Below are 20,009 nucleotides of genomic sequence, written 5' to 3' on the forward strand. Positions count from 1 at the left end.
CCCGCGGCACGTGGGATCCCCCCAGACCGGGGCGCGAACCCGGTTCCTCTGCATCGGCAGGCGGACGCGCAACCACTGCGCCACCAGGGAGGCCCAGGATTTTAATTCCTTAATGTCTGACACCCAGTCTGTGTTCAAGTTTCCTCAATTGCCTCATAAATGCCTTTGTCAAATTGCCTCTTGTGGTTTTATTTTGCAATTTTGTAATGAACACTCTTTCTTGTGTTTGTTAACCATTCATCTCTTTCCCTGGTGAAATGTCTAGTGCTCAGGCCTTTTTTTTTTTTTTAATTAATTAATTTATTTTTTTGGCCACGCAGCACGGCATGCAGAACCTTAATTCCCCAACCAGGGATTGAACCTGTGCTCCCTGTCCCCTGCATCGGCAGGCAGACTCTCAACCACTGCGCCACCAGGGAAGCCCTCTCTATATATTCTTGATACATACACATCTTCTTTAATTTCTCTCAGTAATGTTTTATGGTTTTCAGAGTAGAAATCTGGCATTTCTTTCGGATTTATGTTATCTGCCAAAAAAGACAGTTTTACTTCCTTCCTATTGGTATGCTTTTTTTTTTTTTTTTGTAAACTTATTGCATTGTCTAGAATACCCAGTAGAATGTTGAATAGAAACTCACTTTGCTCCTGACTTTAAGGTAAGGCATTCAGTCTCTCACCATTAAGTACATTGTTAGCAGTAGGAGGTTTTTCATGGAAGCTTTTGATCAGATTAAGGAAACTCCCTTCTATTCCTAGTTTGTTGAATTTTTTTTTTTTTTTTTTTTTTTTTTTGGCTGTACCTGGAGGCCTACAGGATCTTACTTCCCCAACCAAGGACCGAACCGGAGCCCTGTCAGTGAAAGTGCTGAGTCCTAACCACTGGACTTCCAGGGAATTCCTTGTTTAAAATTTTGATCACGAATGAATGTTGCATTTTGTCATGTGCTTTTACTGTATCTAATGATGTATTAGTTATCTACTGTTGCATAGCAAATTACCTCAGAAGAGCAGCTTAAAACAATAATTATTTATTATCTCATGGTTTTCATGGATCAGGAACATAGGCACAGGCAGCTTAGCAGGTTGACTCGGACTCCGCGTCTCTCACAAGGCTACCATCAAGGTACTACTGGCCACAGCTGCAATCATCTCAAAGGTAACTAGCTACAGATTCCCTTCCAAGCTCATTTAGGCAGATGTTGGCAAACCTTAGACGATCTAATTTCAAGTTTACTCATTTGGTTTTTGATAGAATTCAGGTTCTTGCTGGCTGCTGGCCAGAGACCTCAGTTTCTTGTCACATGGACCTCTCCACAGAGCTACTCACAACAGGGCAGCTTGCTTCCCCAGAGCTGGAGAAGAAAGTAGAGCAAGATAGAAGTCACAGACTTTTTGTAACCTAATCTCCAAAGAGATATCCAATCTCTTTTGCAGTATTCTATTGTTAGAAATGAGTCACTAGGTCCAGTCCACACTCAAGGGGAAAAGATTACACAAAGGTGCAAATATGAGGAGGTAGGGATTATTTGGGGGTCATTTTAGAGGCTGCCTATCATAGTGAGATGATCATGTGGTTTCTGTCCTTTATTCCAGAGGGCAGTAAATCTCACCAGCTGCCTTTTTTTTTTTTTTTTTTTCTTTTTGCGGTACGAGGGCCTCTCACTGTTGTGGTCTCTCCCGTTGCGGAGCACAGGCTCCGGACGTGCAGGCCCAGCGGCCATGGCTCACGGGCCCAGAAACTCCGCGGCATGTGGGATCTTCCCGGACCGGGGCACGAACCCGTGTCCCCTGCATCAGCAGGCGGACTCTCAACCACTGCACCACCAGGGAAGCCCGCAGCTGCCTATTTTTATATGGCCACAAGTCAAGAATGGTTTTGGCATTTTTAAATGGTTGAAAGAAAATCAAAAGAACATACTATTTTGTGACATGTGAAAATTAAATGAAATTAAAATCTCAGCACCATGCAATAAAGTTTTATTGGAGCACAGCCATGCTCATTTGTTTATGTATTGTCTGTGGCCACTTTGTTAAACACTGGCAATGTTTGTAAAACACTGGCACAGTTGAGTAGCTGTGACAGAGACCATATGGCCAACAAAGCCTAAAATATTTCCTTATCCAGCCCCATATAGAAAAAGTTTGTTGATCTCTGCTTTATTCTACTAATTATTATGAACTATTACATTAACTGATCTTCAGATGTTATACCACACTTGTATTTCTGGGATAAATCCCACTTGGTTAAGATCCAACCCTTTTATATGTTGCTGGATTCAGTTTGCTAAAATTTTGTTAAGTATTTCTGCATCTCTGTTCCTGAGGAATACAGGAGATTTCCTTTTATTGTGATACCTTTGTTTGGCTTTGACATCAGATATTTTTGGTATCAGAAAAATATTGGCCGGAGAGAACAAGTTATGAAGTATTTCTTCTTTTACTTTATGAGTGAGTTTGAGTATTGGTGTTATGTCTTCTTTAAATATTTGATGGACTCACCAGTGAAGTCATCTGGGCCTGGGCTTTTTTTGTGGGACAATTTTGAATTACTGAATTTACTTGCTATATATCTATTCAGATTGTCTATTTTTATGTTGAGTCAAATTTGGTAATCTGTGCCTTCCCAGGAATTTGTCCATTTCACCTAGGTTGTCTGATTTGTTAGTATGAAGTTATTTATGGTATTACCTGATAAACATTTCATCTGTCTTTTGGCTAAAGTACTTAGTTCTCTCCTTCATTCCTGCTTTTGATAATATGAGTCTTCTCTCTTATTTTCTTGGTCTAGGTTTGTCAATTTAAAAAACTTTTTTCAATGAACCAGCTCTTGGTTTCATTGATTTTATTACTGTTTTTGTTTCCTATTTCTCTGATATCCAACCTAATCTTTATTTTTTCCTTCTTCTTTTTGCTTTGGGCTTTGCCCTTCTTTCTATTTTCTTAAAGTTGAAGGTTGTTACTGATTTGAGCTTTCTTTCTTTCCTCTTTTGTGATATAGGAATGCAGAGTTGTATCATTACCTTGGCTGAATCTCATAAATTTTGGTAGCTTTTCATTTTCATTCAGTTCAAAATTATTTAGAAGCATGATGCTGAATTTCCAAACACTTGAGCATTTCCCTCATTTTGTTCTGTCATGAATCTCTAGTTTAATTCTCTAGTTCTGGTCAGAGAACATATTTTGAATGATTTTAATCTTCTTAAATTGATTAAGACTTGTTTAGTGGCCCAATCTATGCTCTATCCTGGAGAATGTTCCAGTATGTTTGTAAAGAATGTTTATTCTGTAATCATTGGGTGGAGTGTTCTATCTGCATAATATGCATTTTTCCATCTGTTTACTTTCAACCTATTTGCATCTTTGAATCTAAAGCATGTCTCTTGTAGACAGCACATAGTTGCGTCTTGCTTTTTTTTTTGGCTGCATTGGGTCTTCGTTGCTGTGCGCAGGCTTTCTCTAGTTGTGGTGAGCGGGGTCTACTCTTCATTGTGGTGCATGGGCTTCTCATTGTGGTGGCTTCTCTAGTTGTGGGCCACCGGCTCTAGGCACACGGGCTTCAGTAGTTATGGCACACAGGCTCAGTAGTTGTGTTGTGGGCTCTAGAGTGCAGGCTCAGTAGTTGTGGCGCACGGGCTTAGTTGCTCTGTGGCATGTGGGATCTTCCCGGACCAGGGCTTGAACCCACATCCCCTGCATTGGCAGGTGGATTCTTAACCACTGTGCCACCAGGCAAGCCCCAGGTGTTGCTTTTTAATCCATATTGATAATCTGTCTTTTGGGTGAAGAGTTCAGTCTGCCTACATTTAATAAAATTATTGATATGGTTGGATTTTCTCTCCCATTTTGCAATCCTTTTCTATTTGCCTCATGCTTTTTTCGAGTTTGTTTTTCTGTGTCTCCTTTACTGTTTTCTTGTTTTAAGTGTACTGTTTCAATTCCTCTGTTGACTTTTTACCTTTTTTTTTTCTAATTATTTTCTTATAGTCTGCTCATGGAATACAATATGTATCTTAATTTACCACAATCTATTTCAAAACAATAACTTAGGGACTTCCCTGGTGGTCCAGTGGTAAAGAATCTGCCTTCTAATGCAGGGGATGCAGGTTCGATCCCTGGTCGGGGAACTAAGATCTCACATGCCATGGGGCAACTACGCCCACGTGCCACAACTACTGAGCCCATGAGTCTCAACTAGAGAGCCTGTGTGCCACAAACTACAGAGCCCACGTGCTCTGGAACCCACACTCCACAACTAGAGAGAGAAAAAAACAACCAGCACACCACAACGAAAGATCCTGCACGCCTTAACAAAGATCCCGCGTGCCACAACTAAGACCCGACACAGCCAAAAAAATAAAATGAAACAAACCAACCAACCAATAACTTAATTCTCATAAAGCACAAGCATTTTGCTCCAATACATAATGGTTCCCTCCTCTCTGCTTTGTGCTATTATTTTCATATGTTCAAATATATTTCATATATTACTTCTATATATATTATAGAACTAACAATACAATGTTATAATGATTGCTTTATACAATCTTCTATTTTCTAAAGAAGTTAAGAGAAGATATGAAAAAATTAGAGTCTTAGATTTACCCACATATTTACCGTTTCTGATGCTTTTCATTTACCAATTCCTATGGATCCGAGTTACTGTCTGGTATTTATTTCCTTTCATCCAGAAGGGCTTCCTTTACTATTTCTTGCCAGGCATATTTACTAGTGACAAATTCTCTCCCTTTTTGATTATCTGGGAATGTCATTATTTTGCCTACATTTACAGAGGACAGTTTTGCTAGATACAGAATTCTTGTTTTTTTCCTTTCAGCGCACTGAATATGTCACATGGCTCTGGTTTCCATTATTTCTGATTAGGTCACCCATTAATAAAATATTCCTTTTGTATACATGAGTGTTTTCCTTTTGCTGCTTTCAAAATTTTCTGTGTTCAGTTTTCAACAGTTTGGCCCTAACATATCTAGGTATGGATATTTTTATCCTTCTTGGGATTCACTGAACTTCTTAGATCTGTAGATTGTTTTTCATCAAATTTGGGAGGCTTTCTGCCATTAATTTCTCACCTTTTTTTTTCTTCCTGCCTCTTTCTATCTTGTCTGGGATTCATTCGCATTCTACTCTTGATGTTGTTCCACAGGTCTCTGAGGCTCTGTCCATTTTTCTTTAATCTTTCTGTTCTTCAGACTGGATGGATAATTGCTACAGATCTCTAAATTTATTTTTAGTTTTAAAAATATTCATTTATTTTTGGCTGCATTGGGTCTTCATACAATACAGTACTGTTAACTATAGTCATCATGCTATATATGTTTTAGATACTGTGTTTACAATTCCCGAATTTCCATTTGGCTCATATTTTACAATTTCTTTTAATTGATATTCTCTATTTAACAAGTTATTATTATCATACTTCATTGCTGCGCAAGGGCTTTTCTCTAGTTGCGGCGAGTGGGGGCTACTCTTTGTTGCGGTGCGTGGGCTTCTCATTGCAGTGGCCTTTCTTGTTGAGGAGCACAGGCTCTAGGCGTGTGGGCTTCAGTAGTTGTGGCACATGGGCTCAGTAGCTGTGGCTCATGGGCTTTGCTGCTCCGAGGCATGTGGACTCTTCCCGGACCAGGGATTGAACCCGTGTCCCCTGCATTGGCAGGCGGATTCTTAACCACTGTGCCACCAGGGAAGCCCTACAGATCTCTAAATTTATTGATTGATTACCTGTTTTTCTGGGGTTTTTTTTTTCCCCCCTAGCTTTACTGACATGTAATTGACATATAACATTATGTAAGTTTAAGGTATACAGTGTGATGATTTGATACACATATATGTTGTGGAATGTTTACCACAAGGTTAGTTAACACACTGTTTACCTCACATAAATACCATTTTGTTGTTGCTACAGTGCAAACATTTAAAATATACTCTCAAGTATACAATACAGTACTGTTAACTATAGTCATCATGCTATATATGTTTTAGATACTGTATTTCCAATTCCAGAATTTCCATTTGGCTCATATTTTACAATTTCTTTTAATTGATATTCTCTATTTAACAAGTTATTATTATCATATTTTCCTTTTGAAAACTGGGTATATAATTAACATGTAACATTATATTAGTTTTAGGTGTACAACAAAATGATTCAATATACACATATATTGCAAAATGATTACCACAATAAGTCCATCCATTACTACGCATAGCTCCAATTTTATTTTCTTGTGATGAAAACTTAAATTCTTTCTTTCTTTCTTTCTGGCTGCGTTGGGTCTTCGTTGCTGCACACGGGCTTCTCATTGCAGTGGCTCCTCTTGTTGCGGAGCACAGGCTCTAGGCGCACGGGCTTCAGTAGTTGTGGCTCTCGGGGTCTAGGGCTCAGGCTCAGTAGTTGTGGTGCACAGGCTTAGTTGCTCCGCGGCATGTGGGATCTTCCTGGAGCAGGGCTCGAACCCGTGTCCCCTGCATTGGCAGGCGGATTCTTAACCACTGCGCCACCAGGGAAGTCCATGAAAACTTTTAAGACCTACTTTCCTTTAATTTTTAGAAATCTGATTTCAGTGTACGTATGTGCACATATTTTTATTAAGTTTATCCTTAAGTATTTTATGTTCTTGGATGTTACCACGAATGTTGCTATATTTAAAATTTCATTTTCCATTTGTTCGTTGATGGTTTACGGATACAGAATTAATTTTTGCATATTGGCCATGTTTCCTGTGAACTTGCTAGAACCCTATCATGCCATTTAAAAATTATTTTCTAATCTGTATGACTCCGCTTTTTCTTCCCTTATTGTACTAGGTGGACTTCCAGTACAATGTTGAATAGATGTAGTAGACCTAATATCCATACTTTGACCTTAGGGGGAAGTGTTCAGTATTTTATGACTAAATACAATGTTAAAATTAGGTTTTTCACATATACAATTTATCAGGTTGAGGAAGTTACCTTCTCCTAGTTTGTTTAGAGATTTTATCATTAATGAGTGTTTAATTTTGTAAAATGCTTTTTCTGGATTTATTGAGATGATCATGTGATTTTTCTTCTTTGATCTGTTATTAAGTTGGAACTTAGTAACACTGAGTGATTTTGCATGTTAAAACAACCTTACATTTCCGAAATAAATCCAAATTGATTATGATTTATTACCCTTTGCATATGTTGCTGGGTTCAATTTCATGATATTTTGTTACGGATTTTTACATGTGCATGTGGGATATTGGCCAGTAGTTTCCTTTTCCTGTAATTTTTATTTTATTTTTGATATCATGGTAATGATGATCTCATCTAATGAGTTAGAAAGTTTTCCCTCCTCCTCTATTTTTTTGAAAGATTATTCCTGGGCTTCCCTGGTGGCGCAGTGGTTGAGAGTCCGCCTGCCGATGCAGGGGACATGGGTTCGTGCCCCGGTCCGGGAAGATCCCACATGCCGCGGAGCGGCTGGGCCCTTGAGCCATGGCCGCTGAGCCAGCGCGTCCGGAGCCTGTGCTCCGCAACGGGAGAGGCAAAAAAAAAAAGATTATTCCTTTCTAAAATATTCGATAGAATTCAGTACTGTCCAAGCCTAGAGGTTTTTATTTTGGTTTTTATTTTTTGGTGGTAAGGTTTTTAATCACCAACCCAGTTTATAAAGATATAAGGCTATTCAGATTTTCTATTTCTTTACAGTTTTGGTAATTTGTGTCTTTCAAGGAAATTATCTATTTCACCTAAGCTATCAAATTTATTGGCATAAAACTGCTCATAACATCCTCTTATTACCCTTTGAATCTGTGTAGAAACTTTAGTGATATTTCTTTTTACATCCTTGGTACTGGTGATTTGTGTCTTCTTTCTTGACTAATCTCAACAGAGGTCGATCAAGCTTATTGATTTTATTTCAAAGAAACAGCTTCTGGTTTCATGGATTTTTCTCTACTCTATGCCCATTTTTTATTTCATTGATTTCCACCATTAACTTTTTTATTTCCTTCCTTTTACTTATTGTAGATTTACTTTTCTTTTTCTAGTTTTCAAAGGTGGAAGATTTGATTTTAAACCTTTCTTTTAAGATAAGCATTTACAGGACTTTACAGGACTTCCCTGGTGGTGCAGTGGTTAAGAATCCACCTGCCAATGCAGGGGACATGGGTTCGAGCCCTGGTCCGGGAAGATCCCACATGACGCAGAGCAACTAAGCCCGTGTGCCACAACTACTGAGCCTGCGCTCTAGAGCCTGTGAGCCACAACTGCTGAGCCCACGTGCCACAACTACTGAAGCCTGTGTGCCTAGAGCCGTGCTCCACAACAAGAGAAGCCACCGCAATGAGAAGCCCGCACACCGCAACGAAGAGTAGTCCCCGCTCGCTGCAACTAGAGAAAGCCTGTGTGCAGCAAAGAAGACCCAACGCAGCCACAAAAAAAAGAAAAAGATAAGCATTCACAGCTATACATTTTGCTCTAAGCGCTGCCTTCAATGCATTCCACAAGATTCGAATGTTGTGTTGCCACTATCACACAGCGAAACTTATTTTGTAATTTTCTTTGTAATTTATTCCTTGACTCATGGATTATTCAGAAGGGTGATATTTCATTTTCAAAATTTCCAGATATGTGCTATTTGATTTCTACTTTAGTTCTGTTGAGGCCATAGAATACACTCAATATGATCTCGATCATTCTAAATTTACGGAAATTTGTTTTATGGCGGATTATTTGGTATATCTTATTGAATATCCCAGTAATGAAAAGCATGCTTTCTGGTACAGCATTCTATATCACTTAGGACAAGTTCACTGATAGTGTTCTCAAGTCTTCTATATCTTTTCCATTTTCCTTTTTTTTTTGGTCTACTTGTTTTATCTTTACTGAAAGAGGAGGGTACTATTTAATATCTTTCCACCTACTCTTCTTCCTGAAGCTTACATCATCTAATATTAATAACCACTCCAACTTTCCTGTGATTAGTGTTTGTGATAGTATATCTTTTTCAATCCTTCTACTCTTTTTTTTTGGGGGGTATGTCACACGGCATGCAGGATCTTAGTTCCCCAAACCATCACCCCCTGCAGTGGAAGCACAGAGTCTTAACCATTCGGTCTCCAGGGAAGGGCCCCATCCTTTTACTCTTTTTTTTTTTTTTTTAAGAGAAATTTTCTTTTTTTAAATAATTATTAAATTTTGGCTGCACTGGGTCTTTGTTGCAGTGTGCGGGCTCTTCATTGCGCACGGGCTCTAGAGCAATGGGCTCAGTGGTTGCAGCACGCGAGCTTAGTTGCCCCACGGCATGTGGGATCTTAGTTCCCCAACCAGGGATCAAACCCAGGCCCCCTGCATTGGCAGTGTGGAGTCTTAACCACTGCACCACCAGGTAAGTCCCTCCCCATTCTTTTGTTCTTAATCTCTATATTATCTTTAAGTTTTCTTGAATTCTTGAGCATATTTGTAATTGCTATTTTTAAACGTTTTATTGGTCAATTTTATAAACTGTCCTCTCTGGTTCTATTTCTATTGCCTAGTTTTTCTTCTGGTATCATTTCCTGCTTCTTTGCATGTATTGTAATATTTGATGGAATGCTGGAAATTCTGTATGCTACATTGCTGAGCATCTAGATTTTGTGTCTCTCTTTAAAGAATTTTGAGTTTTGATTTAGCAGGCAGTTAAATTAGTTGTGAATCAATTTGATCCTAAATTTTTTCCTTTTAGCCTTTATTAGGGCTGGTCTAGTTTAGCTCCACTACCAAGGTGTGACCTTTCTGAAGTCTCTATTAAATGTCCCAAGGTGTTCAATGAGCTTTCTCCATTTTGGATAGTCAGAACTTCTCCCAACCTTATTTAAGCTCTGGCAATTCTTCAGTTCACAGTTTCCCAGTAATTGTTCTTTCCTTATTAGATGTTCTTTGCCCAGCTTTGTAGGGTCTCAGTATGTGCATATATAGTTTACTATTCAGCCAAATTTGTGTAGATTTCTGTAGCCCTTTTTTGAGTAGCTCCCCGCTCTCCAGACGCATATTTAGCCATGCTGGTCTCCCTGAACTTTGATCTCTTTCTCTTCAAATCAGCCAGAACTTTGTACTGTGCTTGGGTTCCTTCTCCTTGTGCCATTATCTCAAAAATGCCACCAAGCAGAAAGCCAGGGCAATCATAAGGCTCATCTCATTTGTTTCTCAGTCCTGCTCTGCATGTTGTCCAACATCTAACACTGCTTGTTTTCTATGTTTTGTACAGTTTTAGAGTTGTTTACAGCAGGAGGGCAGTGACTGTAATAATCAGAAGCAGAAGTCTCCACCTTTGTTTTTAAAGTTTGTATCTTTTTAAACTATGTTTAATATACACTAAGTCCCCTACATACGAACCTTCAAGTTGCGAACTTTCAAAGATGCAACCGTGTGTTACATCAATGTCAGGCGTGAGTGAAATTGCAGCTTGCCCTCCATCTCCTACTGCTGATGATCCTTCAGCTCTACCATCTTCCACCTCCTCTCCCCCTCCTCCAGTCAGTAACTCTTCTTGCTTGTTCATTCGATGCCAGCCTCTGTATGCCAGCTGTTGTACTGTACTACTGTACTTTTCAAGGCACTGTACTGTAAGATTAAAAATGTTTTCTTTATTTTTTGTGGTTTTTTAAATGTATTATTTGTGTGAAAAGTATTATAAATCTATACTGTACAGTACTACATAGCTGATTGTGTCAGTTGGGTACCTAGGCTAACTTTGTTGGACTTACAAACAAACTGGACTTAAGAACATGCTCTTGGAACGGAACTCGTCTGTATGTAGGGGACTTACTGTATTTCTAAAGTCACTAGAACATGCAAAATTCTGAACATTAACCAGTGCTTATTTGATAATTTTAAGATATTATAGGTTTTTTTAATAGGAGTGGGAAAGTTAATGTGCTTATGTTAAAAGCTTTTATCTTTCAGAAATGCATATTTTAGAAATGCATATTTACAGATTAAATAATACAGTGTCCAGGGCTTTTTTCAAAATAAGATAAAATGAGTAAGATAAAAGGGCAGGGGTATAGAAAAAACAAGACTAGCCGTAAAGTGACAAGTTCTCAGTTATCAATTTGAAGCTGGGTGAAAGGTTCACTATACTATTTTGTCCAGATTGACATATACTTAAATTTTTCATAAGAAATCAAAAGTCACTAGAAGTAATATCTGTGTGGTTATACCTCCAACTTGATATGGATCAGTTCATGTGTTCTATTTTGTTTTCAATTTTTAGGGACTGCGTTTTTTCTTTTTTTTTCTTTTTTTTGACTTAATCCATGTTTCAATTATATAAAATATTTACATTTAATTTAAAAGTAAAATTACAAAACATGATACTTCAGAGGTCTCCCTTTCATTCTTCTCTCTTCATGTTTTTTCTCTCCCCATAAGTAACCATTTTATTCATTTTTGATGATTTTTCCATTGTTTCTTTTGAAAATATAAATCCTCAGACACTTTCTTGAACTAAAAGTTAACAAGTTGTGGGACTTCTCTGGCGGCACAGTGGTTAAGAATCCGCCTGCCAATGCAGGGGACACAGGTTCAATTCCTGATCCGGGAAGAGCCCACATGCTGCAGAACAACTAAGCCGTGTGCCACAACTACTGAGCCTGTGCTCTAGAGCCCGTGAGCCACAACTACTGAGCCCACATGCCACAACTACTGAAGCTGGGGCGCCTAGAGCCCGTGCTCCATAACAAGAGAAGCCACCGCAATGGGAAGCCCGCACACTGCAACGGAGAGTCGCCCCCACTCGCTGCAACTAGAGAAAGCCCGCGTGCAGCAACAAGACCCAATGAAGCCAAAAATAAGTAAAAGAAAATAATTAAAAAACAAAAAAGTTAACCAGTTGTAACCTCAAAGAAAGCAATAAAATAAACAATGTGTACCCTGTGCTTGGAGTGTCTTCTACTTTCCCTCATTCAAGCAATTCTAAAGAGCCCATCTCTTTCATGAGGCCTTTTTGAAAAACAGGAGGATCCACTGACTAAGCCTGGCCACTCCCTGTGTAAACATCTTCTTCACCTTCCAATAGGCAACAATTTCCCTACATAATATTTAAATGTTATTTGATACATGTTATTACCAATAGATCCTTAGTCTGAATGTTTTTTATGTCTACCTTCTACGTCTATTGGGTCTGTGACAGTAAACTCTGAAGGATGGAGGATTATGCTTTCTTTCTTTTATATTGTGACTGACACAAGACACTGTACGTTTAAAGAGTCATTTAATAAACGCTCTCTATATTGATTACTCTAAGCTGTGTTTAAGATTTTACATCTTTTTATAGAATCACCTGTTTATGTGTCTTTTGAATGATAGCTACTAGTGTCTTCTTGAAATATAAGTAGTCCTATATTAGTATTCCCTACTGCACATTCACTGACTACAATTTTAAGTTTTCTTTTAAATATCAAAACAGAATTTGAGCCAAATTCTAAAATAAGTATCTTATTCCATTTCTAAATTTAAACATCTTTCCTCTATAAAACCAAAATGAAATTTGCTAAATATATTTAGTAGTCTGCATTAAAAGCTAGTATAGGCAGTACACAAGAGGCTATGACTAACCCTTCTAAAACATAAAATACTTACGCATCTGTAGTCTTTGTACACCCATTGAGATTCAGTACTTCAATGTTCCTACAGTTTTGTGCAAAGGTCCTTTACAGGAAAGAAACAAAGTAAAGGGTTTGAGGTAAAACGGGCACATTAAAAAAATAATAGAAGATACCAATAGTGGTAATAATGGATATTACTGGTACAAAATGGTACAAAAAGTTGTTCACAATTATGAATAAATTACTTTTCAACCATAAACTTTTAAACACCAATCTTTTTGTCAACCAAAGTTAAAATTATCCTAACTTCGAGTAAACAAACTTAAAAAAATTTACTCAAGGCTCCAAACGAACCATTTATAATATGGGGAATCTGGCTTTTTGGGGGGAGCACTTGTTCTTGTTTTATTCTCAAAACCACACATCCCACTACTGGATATTTATGTTAGAAGCAGTGAACGTGTATTTGGGTTCAGAATAGCTTAGGAATATGAAAACTATTCCAGCCTTTTCTGGGTGAGATAGTGCTGTGTTCGATGTTGTTCTTCACTTCAGTAAAGAAGATCAGTTAATCGAAAGCTATGTTTTTACCTTAATGCATTGTCTCCTACTCCGAGACACCCACGAAGACTTAACTTTCGTAAAAAGCCCCCACACCTTTTTGAAATATTCTCCACTACCCGGCCCTGTAAAAAAAGAAGACAGGTATACAAAAAAGATAAGCCACCACATTGTTTTTGAAAAGACCACATCCTCGTTTTTAAGAGACTTCTACTCTTTTCAAAGACCTAATTAAATCAATATGAAATTTTCAACTTACTGGGAGAAGGCTTTCCTGATTAACCCATCTACTTGAAACATACCTAAACCCTATATTGTTATTTACTTTGTTCCTCTTGTAAGATACTCTGTATTTGAGGAAATGGTGCTCTGTAGTTCTCTTATGCCACTACATCAATGTAGATTCCCCTCCTGCAGCCACAGGACGTTAACTCTCTATTATTTCTGTGTATTTACTATAGTACTCTAAATACAGCAGAGACTCAATGAACACGTCACAAAAGCTTGCTGAATGATTGTGTAGGCCAGGCTGCTTTAAACATTTACATCCATGAAGATCAGAGAGTTGTGAAAAACAGAAAAATCCAGCATGTTGGTGGGTATCATTTTAAAAGTACTTTATGGGACTTCCCTGGCGGTCCAATGGTTAAGACTTCGCTTTCCAATGCAAGGGGTGTGGATCTGATCCCTGGTTGGGGAGCTAAGATCCCACATGCCTCGTGGCCAAAAAACCAAAACATAAAACAGAAACAATATGGTAACAAATTCAATAAAGACTTTAAAAATGGTCCACATCAAAAAAAAAATCTTTAAAAAAATATTAAAAAATAAAAGTACTTTATGAAGATAATGTAAAGTTCATGTGAGGTTTTTTTAACTTCTTACATGGATTCTCAAGACCACTAAGTTCCACTAGAACTTAAAAAAAAAAAAAACCCAACAGAAAAAAAAGCTAAATCTAAATCTTATTTAATCCTTATAACACAGTGAGGAAGCTATTATTTCCACTCTCCAGATGAGAAAACCAAGGACCACAGAGCTCAAATCCAGGTTAAAATAATTTAAGCTTAAGCCATTCTTCTCTATTTTAGAGAAAACAGGCAATACTAAGAGATAAAATATGGGGGAGAAGTGAGAAGGGAAAAAATCTCTCCCCAACAAAAGTAATCCAATTCATTCTCTACAAAAACTATCTATAGGCTCCCCCAGAACCCAAAATGCACATCAAGAATTTATGCAAATATCATGCCCCAATAAATTAACTCCACTTATTTTCAAATAAGCAAATATGAAAAGACTTCCTTAAAAAGAGCAAAGGTTCACATTTCCACCACAAAAATAAAAACAAAAATTTCTCAGTCCTATTAATACTAAATAACTTAGTATTATTTCAGTGAAATAATTCTGCTCATTCTCAAAAACTGAACCAGTTCTTGGGAAAATTGCAGGCTCCTATGAAGTTCAGATGAGCTGAAATGAACAGTCTCTCTCCCCAGGGAAAGGAGATTTACGTGGTTGGGGCTAATCTGTCCTATATGCTGCAACTTCATTCTAACGAGAGAGATGGGGCCACACACCACACAGTCATACCTCGATATCCCTCTGGAAATCAAACAGGTCAATTCGCTGCCAGTTACTGCCATCCAGAGCCAGAACATTCCAGGCCTATTTTGAAGAAGAAGAGACAGAATGAACAGAAGCTGAAATGAAGGGGAAAAGCCAGCAAAATTCAAGTTCACAATTCAACCTACTAATGAATGAAACTGACCAAAAAATTTCTTAGCACCTCCACCATTAACTCCCAAAAAGTCAGTCTTATTTCTGATTCATACTTTATTCTCCAAGTAGATTATCTCATAAATGAGTGGGTACAGAAATTAGTAGCTACGAAAGATCTTACGTTAGCGGGCTGAGGAAAGAACAGGTTGTGATAAGTATCATAGCCAGAAACTGTTTTCTAACTTGAGTTTCCAATCTCAAAATGAGATACTCCAGCTAATGAAAAGCAAGTCTGTTACTCTATCCCTCAACTAGGAATGAGGTGAGTGTGAAACCAAAGAAAGAAGACGGCACTCTGAATGTAGTGTGTTCAATACATATGCCATGTTCAATAAAAATATGCTATTCATAGCATCACTTGTTTGGACCCAAAACTGTGATATGGTGACCTGGGATTTACAAAAGACACTATCATTTCTCAGAATACATGACAGAGACTTAATGCTTTCCTCATTACCAATTTGCTCACTCAGGCATGTTTTTCAATTGGTCATCTTTCCCTTCAACTTGATTCAGTGGTAATTTTAAACACTGAACGTTTTAAGACTTCTCATACATTTCTTTAATTACCTAAAGGGAGGCAAGAAAGTTTCCAAGATTTTCAACCTTTCAGGATAAGGTGAAAAATGACTCCACTAAGAGTTAACATTTTGTGGATCGTTCTGTATTTTAATCAGAAAGCCTTTAAACATTTTCCCTACTAAATTTAAAGTGTAAACAAAAGTCTTAACACTGTTAAGTTATAAACTTAGAATATTATCTCTTACTACAACAATTCAAAACACAGATTCGATACTGAAATTCTAAAATGGAAATTGAAGATACACTTATAAGCCTCAGGTAACTATGACACAATCAGTAAGAAAGATGTCAGGGATATGAGGGTAAACAAAGTTATTATTATAGAAATCTTTAAGGTTTTCTCAGGATTTCAATGTTACTTTTCTTTTTGTGGTTTCATATTTTTCCAACAGTTTCTTAAATGGCTCCATGGGAGACAAGAGATAAAACTTTTAAAGATCATATGTTTACTAGATTCTTGGGCTAACTGTATCTCTGATTTGATACTTCTCATTTCCTTATACTACTTTCTTCAGCAAGGAGGACACATGCTAAAGTGAGACTAAAATTAGGAATGACAGGTTCCTCTCTAGAGTTTTTGTTGTTTTTTTTTTAAAGCAAATTAACTAAATACTTCAAGTACAGAGAATAACAGGCTAACTACCCATGTTCCAATTGTACAGATTTAATGAAAACTGGCATTGTGCTTCCTTTTAAGTTAAAACACATTAAGAAGGAAGAGGAACCTGAACATGAAAACAACAATTAAAACTCATTCAAATCAACATTCTTGAGATGAGACTCTGCAACCAAACAGGTTAAGACATTGGTCTGGGAATTTTGTTTCTCAATGATGACCTCAGCTTCATATGGAGACAAAAAAGAAACCCCACTCATTTGTACCAGCCATGACTAGGGCAACCACTCAGGTACCAGGAACAGAACTGTCATGAATAGAAATCATCAAAATATGCCTGATTGTTTCCTAAATAGCTGAGATACAGATTTAGTATGGCTTTTAGGATGTAGAAATTACATTAAAGTTAGCAAGATGAGGTGGATTTTCCATGGCAAGTTTTGTGGGTTTTGTTTTTTTTTTTTAAAAGGAAATTGGTGATGGAAATTTGAAGGAAAACCTGGGTCCACTTACAGAGATAAACACAATACTCTGATGCTGAGTATTGTGATATAACCATATTACATACTCAGCACCTAGGACTATACCTGGTACATAGTAGGTTCTCAATAAGTATTTGTTAAACATCAAAAAGCCATTGTCCAGTTTATAAAAAGATGATAACTGTAGGTACTCATTCATTTTATTAATTATTATATATCTGTATTACAAAAGAGACTATGAATGATTCATAAAGCAATTTTCCCACAACAGAGATTCTATTCTTAATATTAGTGGCAGCAATAAGATTATGTTTCACTGTTTTGTCATAGTAATGTCAATTGACAAAAATGGATAAGTAAGAGTAATGCAGAAACTGACTTTGAGAATGAAATTTGGTTTGCTCTACAATTTCTTAAAAATTAAATTCTAGCTATAACCTTTCAAGAAAAAAAATATAGGGAGATATCAAGAGCCTTCCATGTATGTACATAAAATGAATAAGGGAAACATAATGAAACACTATATTATTACAGTTCTGAGTAAAGCCTATTCTTTTAATTTGCATGTTTAGTGCTTTTTCCTTGAAAATGTTTCTTGTTTGTATTATACAAATAGTCAAGAATTTCAAAAAATTAGTTAAAGATAGAACATATAGTAGAATTCCACTGTAGAATTAACATGGGTTTGGGTATCCCATGGGTGAAACCACAACCTTGGAAACAACATACAACTACCATCTGAAGTAAATAGTTGGCCTACTACAGAAGCTGATTATCATTAATGTCAGGAAGGGATGCTCTTGTAATCATGTCAGCCATTCTTACCCTGGAGACCTGAGCACAGCGACACAAGGTAACAACATCCAGAAAAGAAAATATCCTAAAAAGAGATGGAGGAAAACTTTATTATATGAGGAATTAGGTTCTCTTGATTTTTGCTTATAAATAATTGGCGATGTTAACACATGCACAAAAAGGCAGATGTTCTTTAAACAGTAACACAAAAGGTTGGGGCAATTTACAATACTGCCCATAAAAATGTAGGGGGAAAAGGTAATCTTTTACTTGATAATGTACGTGTAAGTACCATAACAAGTTCATTTATTCACATCAAGTGATGATAAAATATTTCTGATACTTTTTTAAGTAAAAAAACAATTTCCACATTCTGGTCATCAAAAGAAATAGGCTGGGGACGGTTATCTTTATAAAGAATTTTACAGCTATGAAGGAAAAAAGATAAAATATTGGTAAAACCTAAAAACGAGCAACTATAAAATGTTAAATATCTATATATTTAATTCCAATTTGGGAAATTATAAAACTCAGTTAACACATCAATGTCAGGAAACACCACCCAAAATTCTTCTCAGTCGTAGAGAGGCTAAATATTTATTTTGTAGCGTTATTATTTGAACTAATTAATTTGCCTAAAGGACGATAACTCTCTATACCATAAGCCACCTGTAAAAACAGGTCAGAGCATCCTGGGAATAAAGTGAACGGGTTACTTGTGCTTACAGTTCTCCTTACTCATGAACACCCTTAAAGATCATTTTGATCTGAAAAACAAGTAAAGCTCTTGTGCAGGTGGCAAAAGGTACAATATAGCATGTACTTTAAAGATGATATTCCTTGAGACAGCTGGAGTGTTACAAAATGGAGGTCAGGAAGCATTAATCTGGAGACGAATGAAAGCTACACTTTCCATTCCATTATTACTCTGAGTTAGCTTAACAGAGCAAAGTTTTGTTATTTAGTGATTAGAGGCTGTCAATCACATTTTAGAACTTGGAATAAACTGAGTTAATAATTACATCAGACAAAGTTATATGCATTTTGTAAATAAAGTTTTTTGAAACTCTTTAAAATTTGGGGGCTTCCTTGGTGGGGCAGTGGTTGAGAGTCCGCCTGCCGATGCAGGGGACACGGGTTCGTGCCCTGGTCCTGGAAGATCCCACATGCTGCGGAGTGGCTAGGCCCGTGAGCCATGGCCACTGAGCCTGCGCGTCCGGAGCCTGTGCTCCGCAACGGGAGAGGCCACAACAGTGAGAGGCCCGCGTACCGCAAAAAAAAAAAAAAAAAAAAAATTTGGGTAATATACGTAACATAGAACTTACCATTCAACCACTTTTAAGGGTATAGTTCAGGGGCATTTAAGTACATTCACACTGTTGTGCCACCACCACCACCACCATCCGTCTCCAGAACTTTCTCATCTTCCCAAACTGAAACTCTGGACACAGTAAACAATGACTCCCCATTTCCCTCTCCCCCAACCGCTGGCAACCACCACTCTACTTTCGTTCTTTATGAATTTCGTTCTTTATGAATTTGGCTACTCTAGGTACTTCATATGAGTGGAATCATGGTATTTGCCCTTTTGTGATGGGCTTATTTCATTTAGCACCAATGTCTTCAAGGTCCATCCATGTTGTAGTATGTAGTATCAGAATTTCCTTCCTTTTTAAAGCTGAATAATATTTTCTTCCTTTTTAAAGCTGTATACCACATTTTCTATATATCTGTCCATAGATGGAAACGTTGAATGCCTTTCTTATTTCCTTGAGGTGGACTTGCTACCACCCTGATGGCTCTCTTTAATAAAATAAATTTCGAATGGCGGAGGAGGAACCAAGTTGGTGGAGTAGAAGGACGTGCTCTCACTCTCTCTTGCAAGAATACCAGAATCACAACTAGCTGCTGGACAATCATCGACATGAAGACACTGGAACTCACCAAAAAAGATACCCCATATCCAAAGACAACGGAGAAGCCACAATGAGACGGTAGGAGGGGTGCAATCACAGTAAAATCAAATCCCATAACTGCTGGGTAGGTGACGCACAGACTGGAGAACACTTAAACCACAGAAGTCCACCCACTGGAGTAAAGGTTCCGAGCCCCACGTCAGGCTTCCCAACCTGGGGGTCCGGCAACGGGAGGAGGAATTCCCAGAGATTCAGACTTTGAAGCCTAGTGGGAATTGATTGCAGGGCTTCGGCAGGACTGGGGGAAACAGAGACTCCACTCTTGGAGGGCACACACGAAGTAGTGTGCGCATCGGGACCCAGGGGAAGGAGCAGGGACCCCAGCGGAGACTGAACCAGACCTACCTGCTAGTGTTGGAGGGTCTCCTGCAGAGGTGGGGGGTGGCTGTGGCTCACCATGCGGACAAGGACACTGGCAGCAGAAGTTCTGGGAAGTACTCCTTGGCGTTAGCCCTCCCAGAGTCCGCCATTAGCCCCACCAAAGAGCCCAGATAGGCTCCAGTGTTGGGTTGCCTCAGGCCAAACAACCAACAGGGAGGGAACCCAGCGCCACCCATCAACAGTCAAGTGGACTAAAGTTTTACTGAGCTCTGCCCACCAGAGCAACAGGCAGCTCTACCCACCACCAGTCCCTCCCATCAGGAAACTT

At 38.1% G+C, this 20,009-nt stretch overlaps 1 protein-coding gene across 2 annotated transcripts in view; it reads right to left on the reverse strand.

The window, feature by feature from the left end:
• The window catches only part of FBXL20 (F-box and leucine rich repeat protein 20), a 119,719-nt gene that overhangs the window by 17,022 nt on the left and 82,688 nt on the right, over positions 1-20,009 (reverse strand). For both annotated transcript variants that reach the window (XM_007112552.4, XM_024130136.3), the window contains 4 exons: positions 17,415-17,469; positions 14,721-14,795; positions 13,161-13,255; positions 12,604-12,672 (listed from right to left, as the gene is read on the reverse strand). In XM_007112552.4, the coding sequence (XP_007112614.1) occupies positions 12,604-12,672; positions 13,161-13,255; positions 14,721-14,795; positions 17,415-17,469 (294 nt within the window). The remainder of the gene's footprint in view (positions 1-12,603; positions 12,673-13,160; positions 13,256-14,720; positions 14,796-17,414; positions 17,470-20,009) is intronic.

The sequence above is a fragment of the Physeter macrocephalus genome, chromosome 14, assembly GCF_002837175.3.
Source record: "Physeter macrocephalus isolate SW-GA chromosome 14, ASM283717v5, whole genome shotgun sequence".
Lineage (NCBI taxonomy): Eukaryota > Metazoa > Chordata > Mammalia > Artiodactyla > Physeteridae > Physeter > Physeter macrocephalus.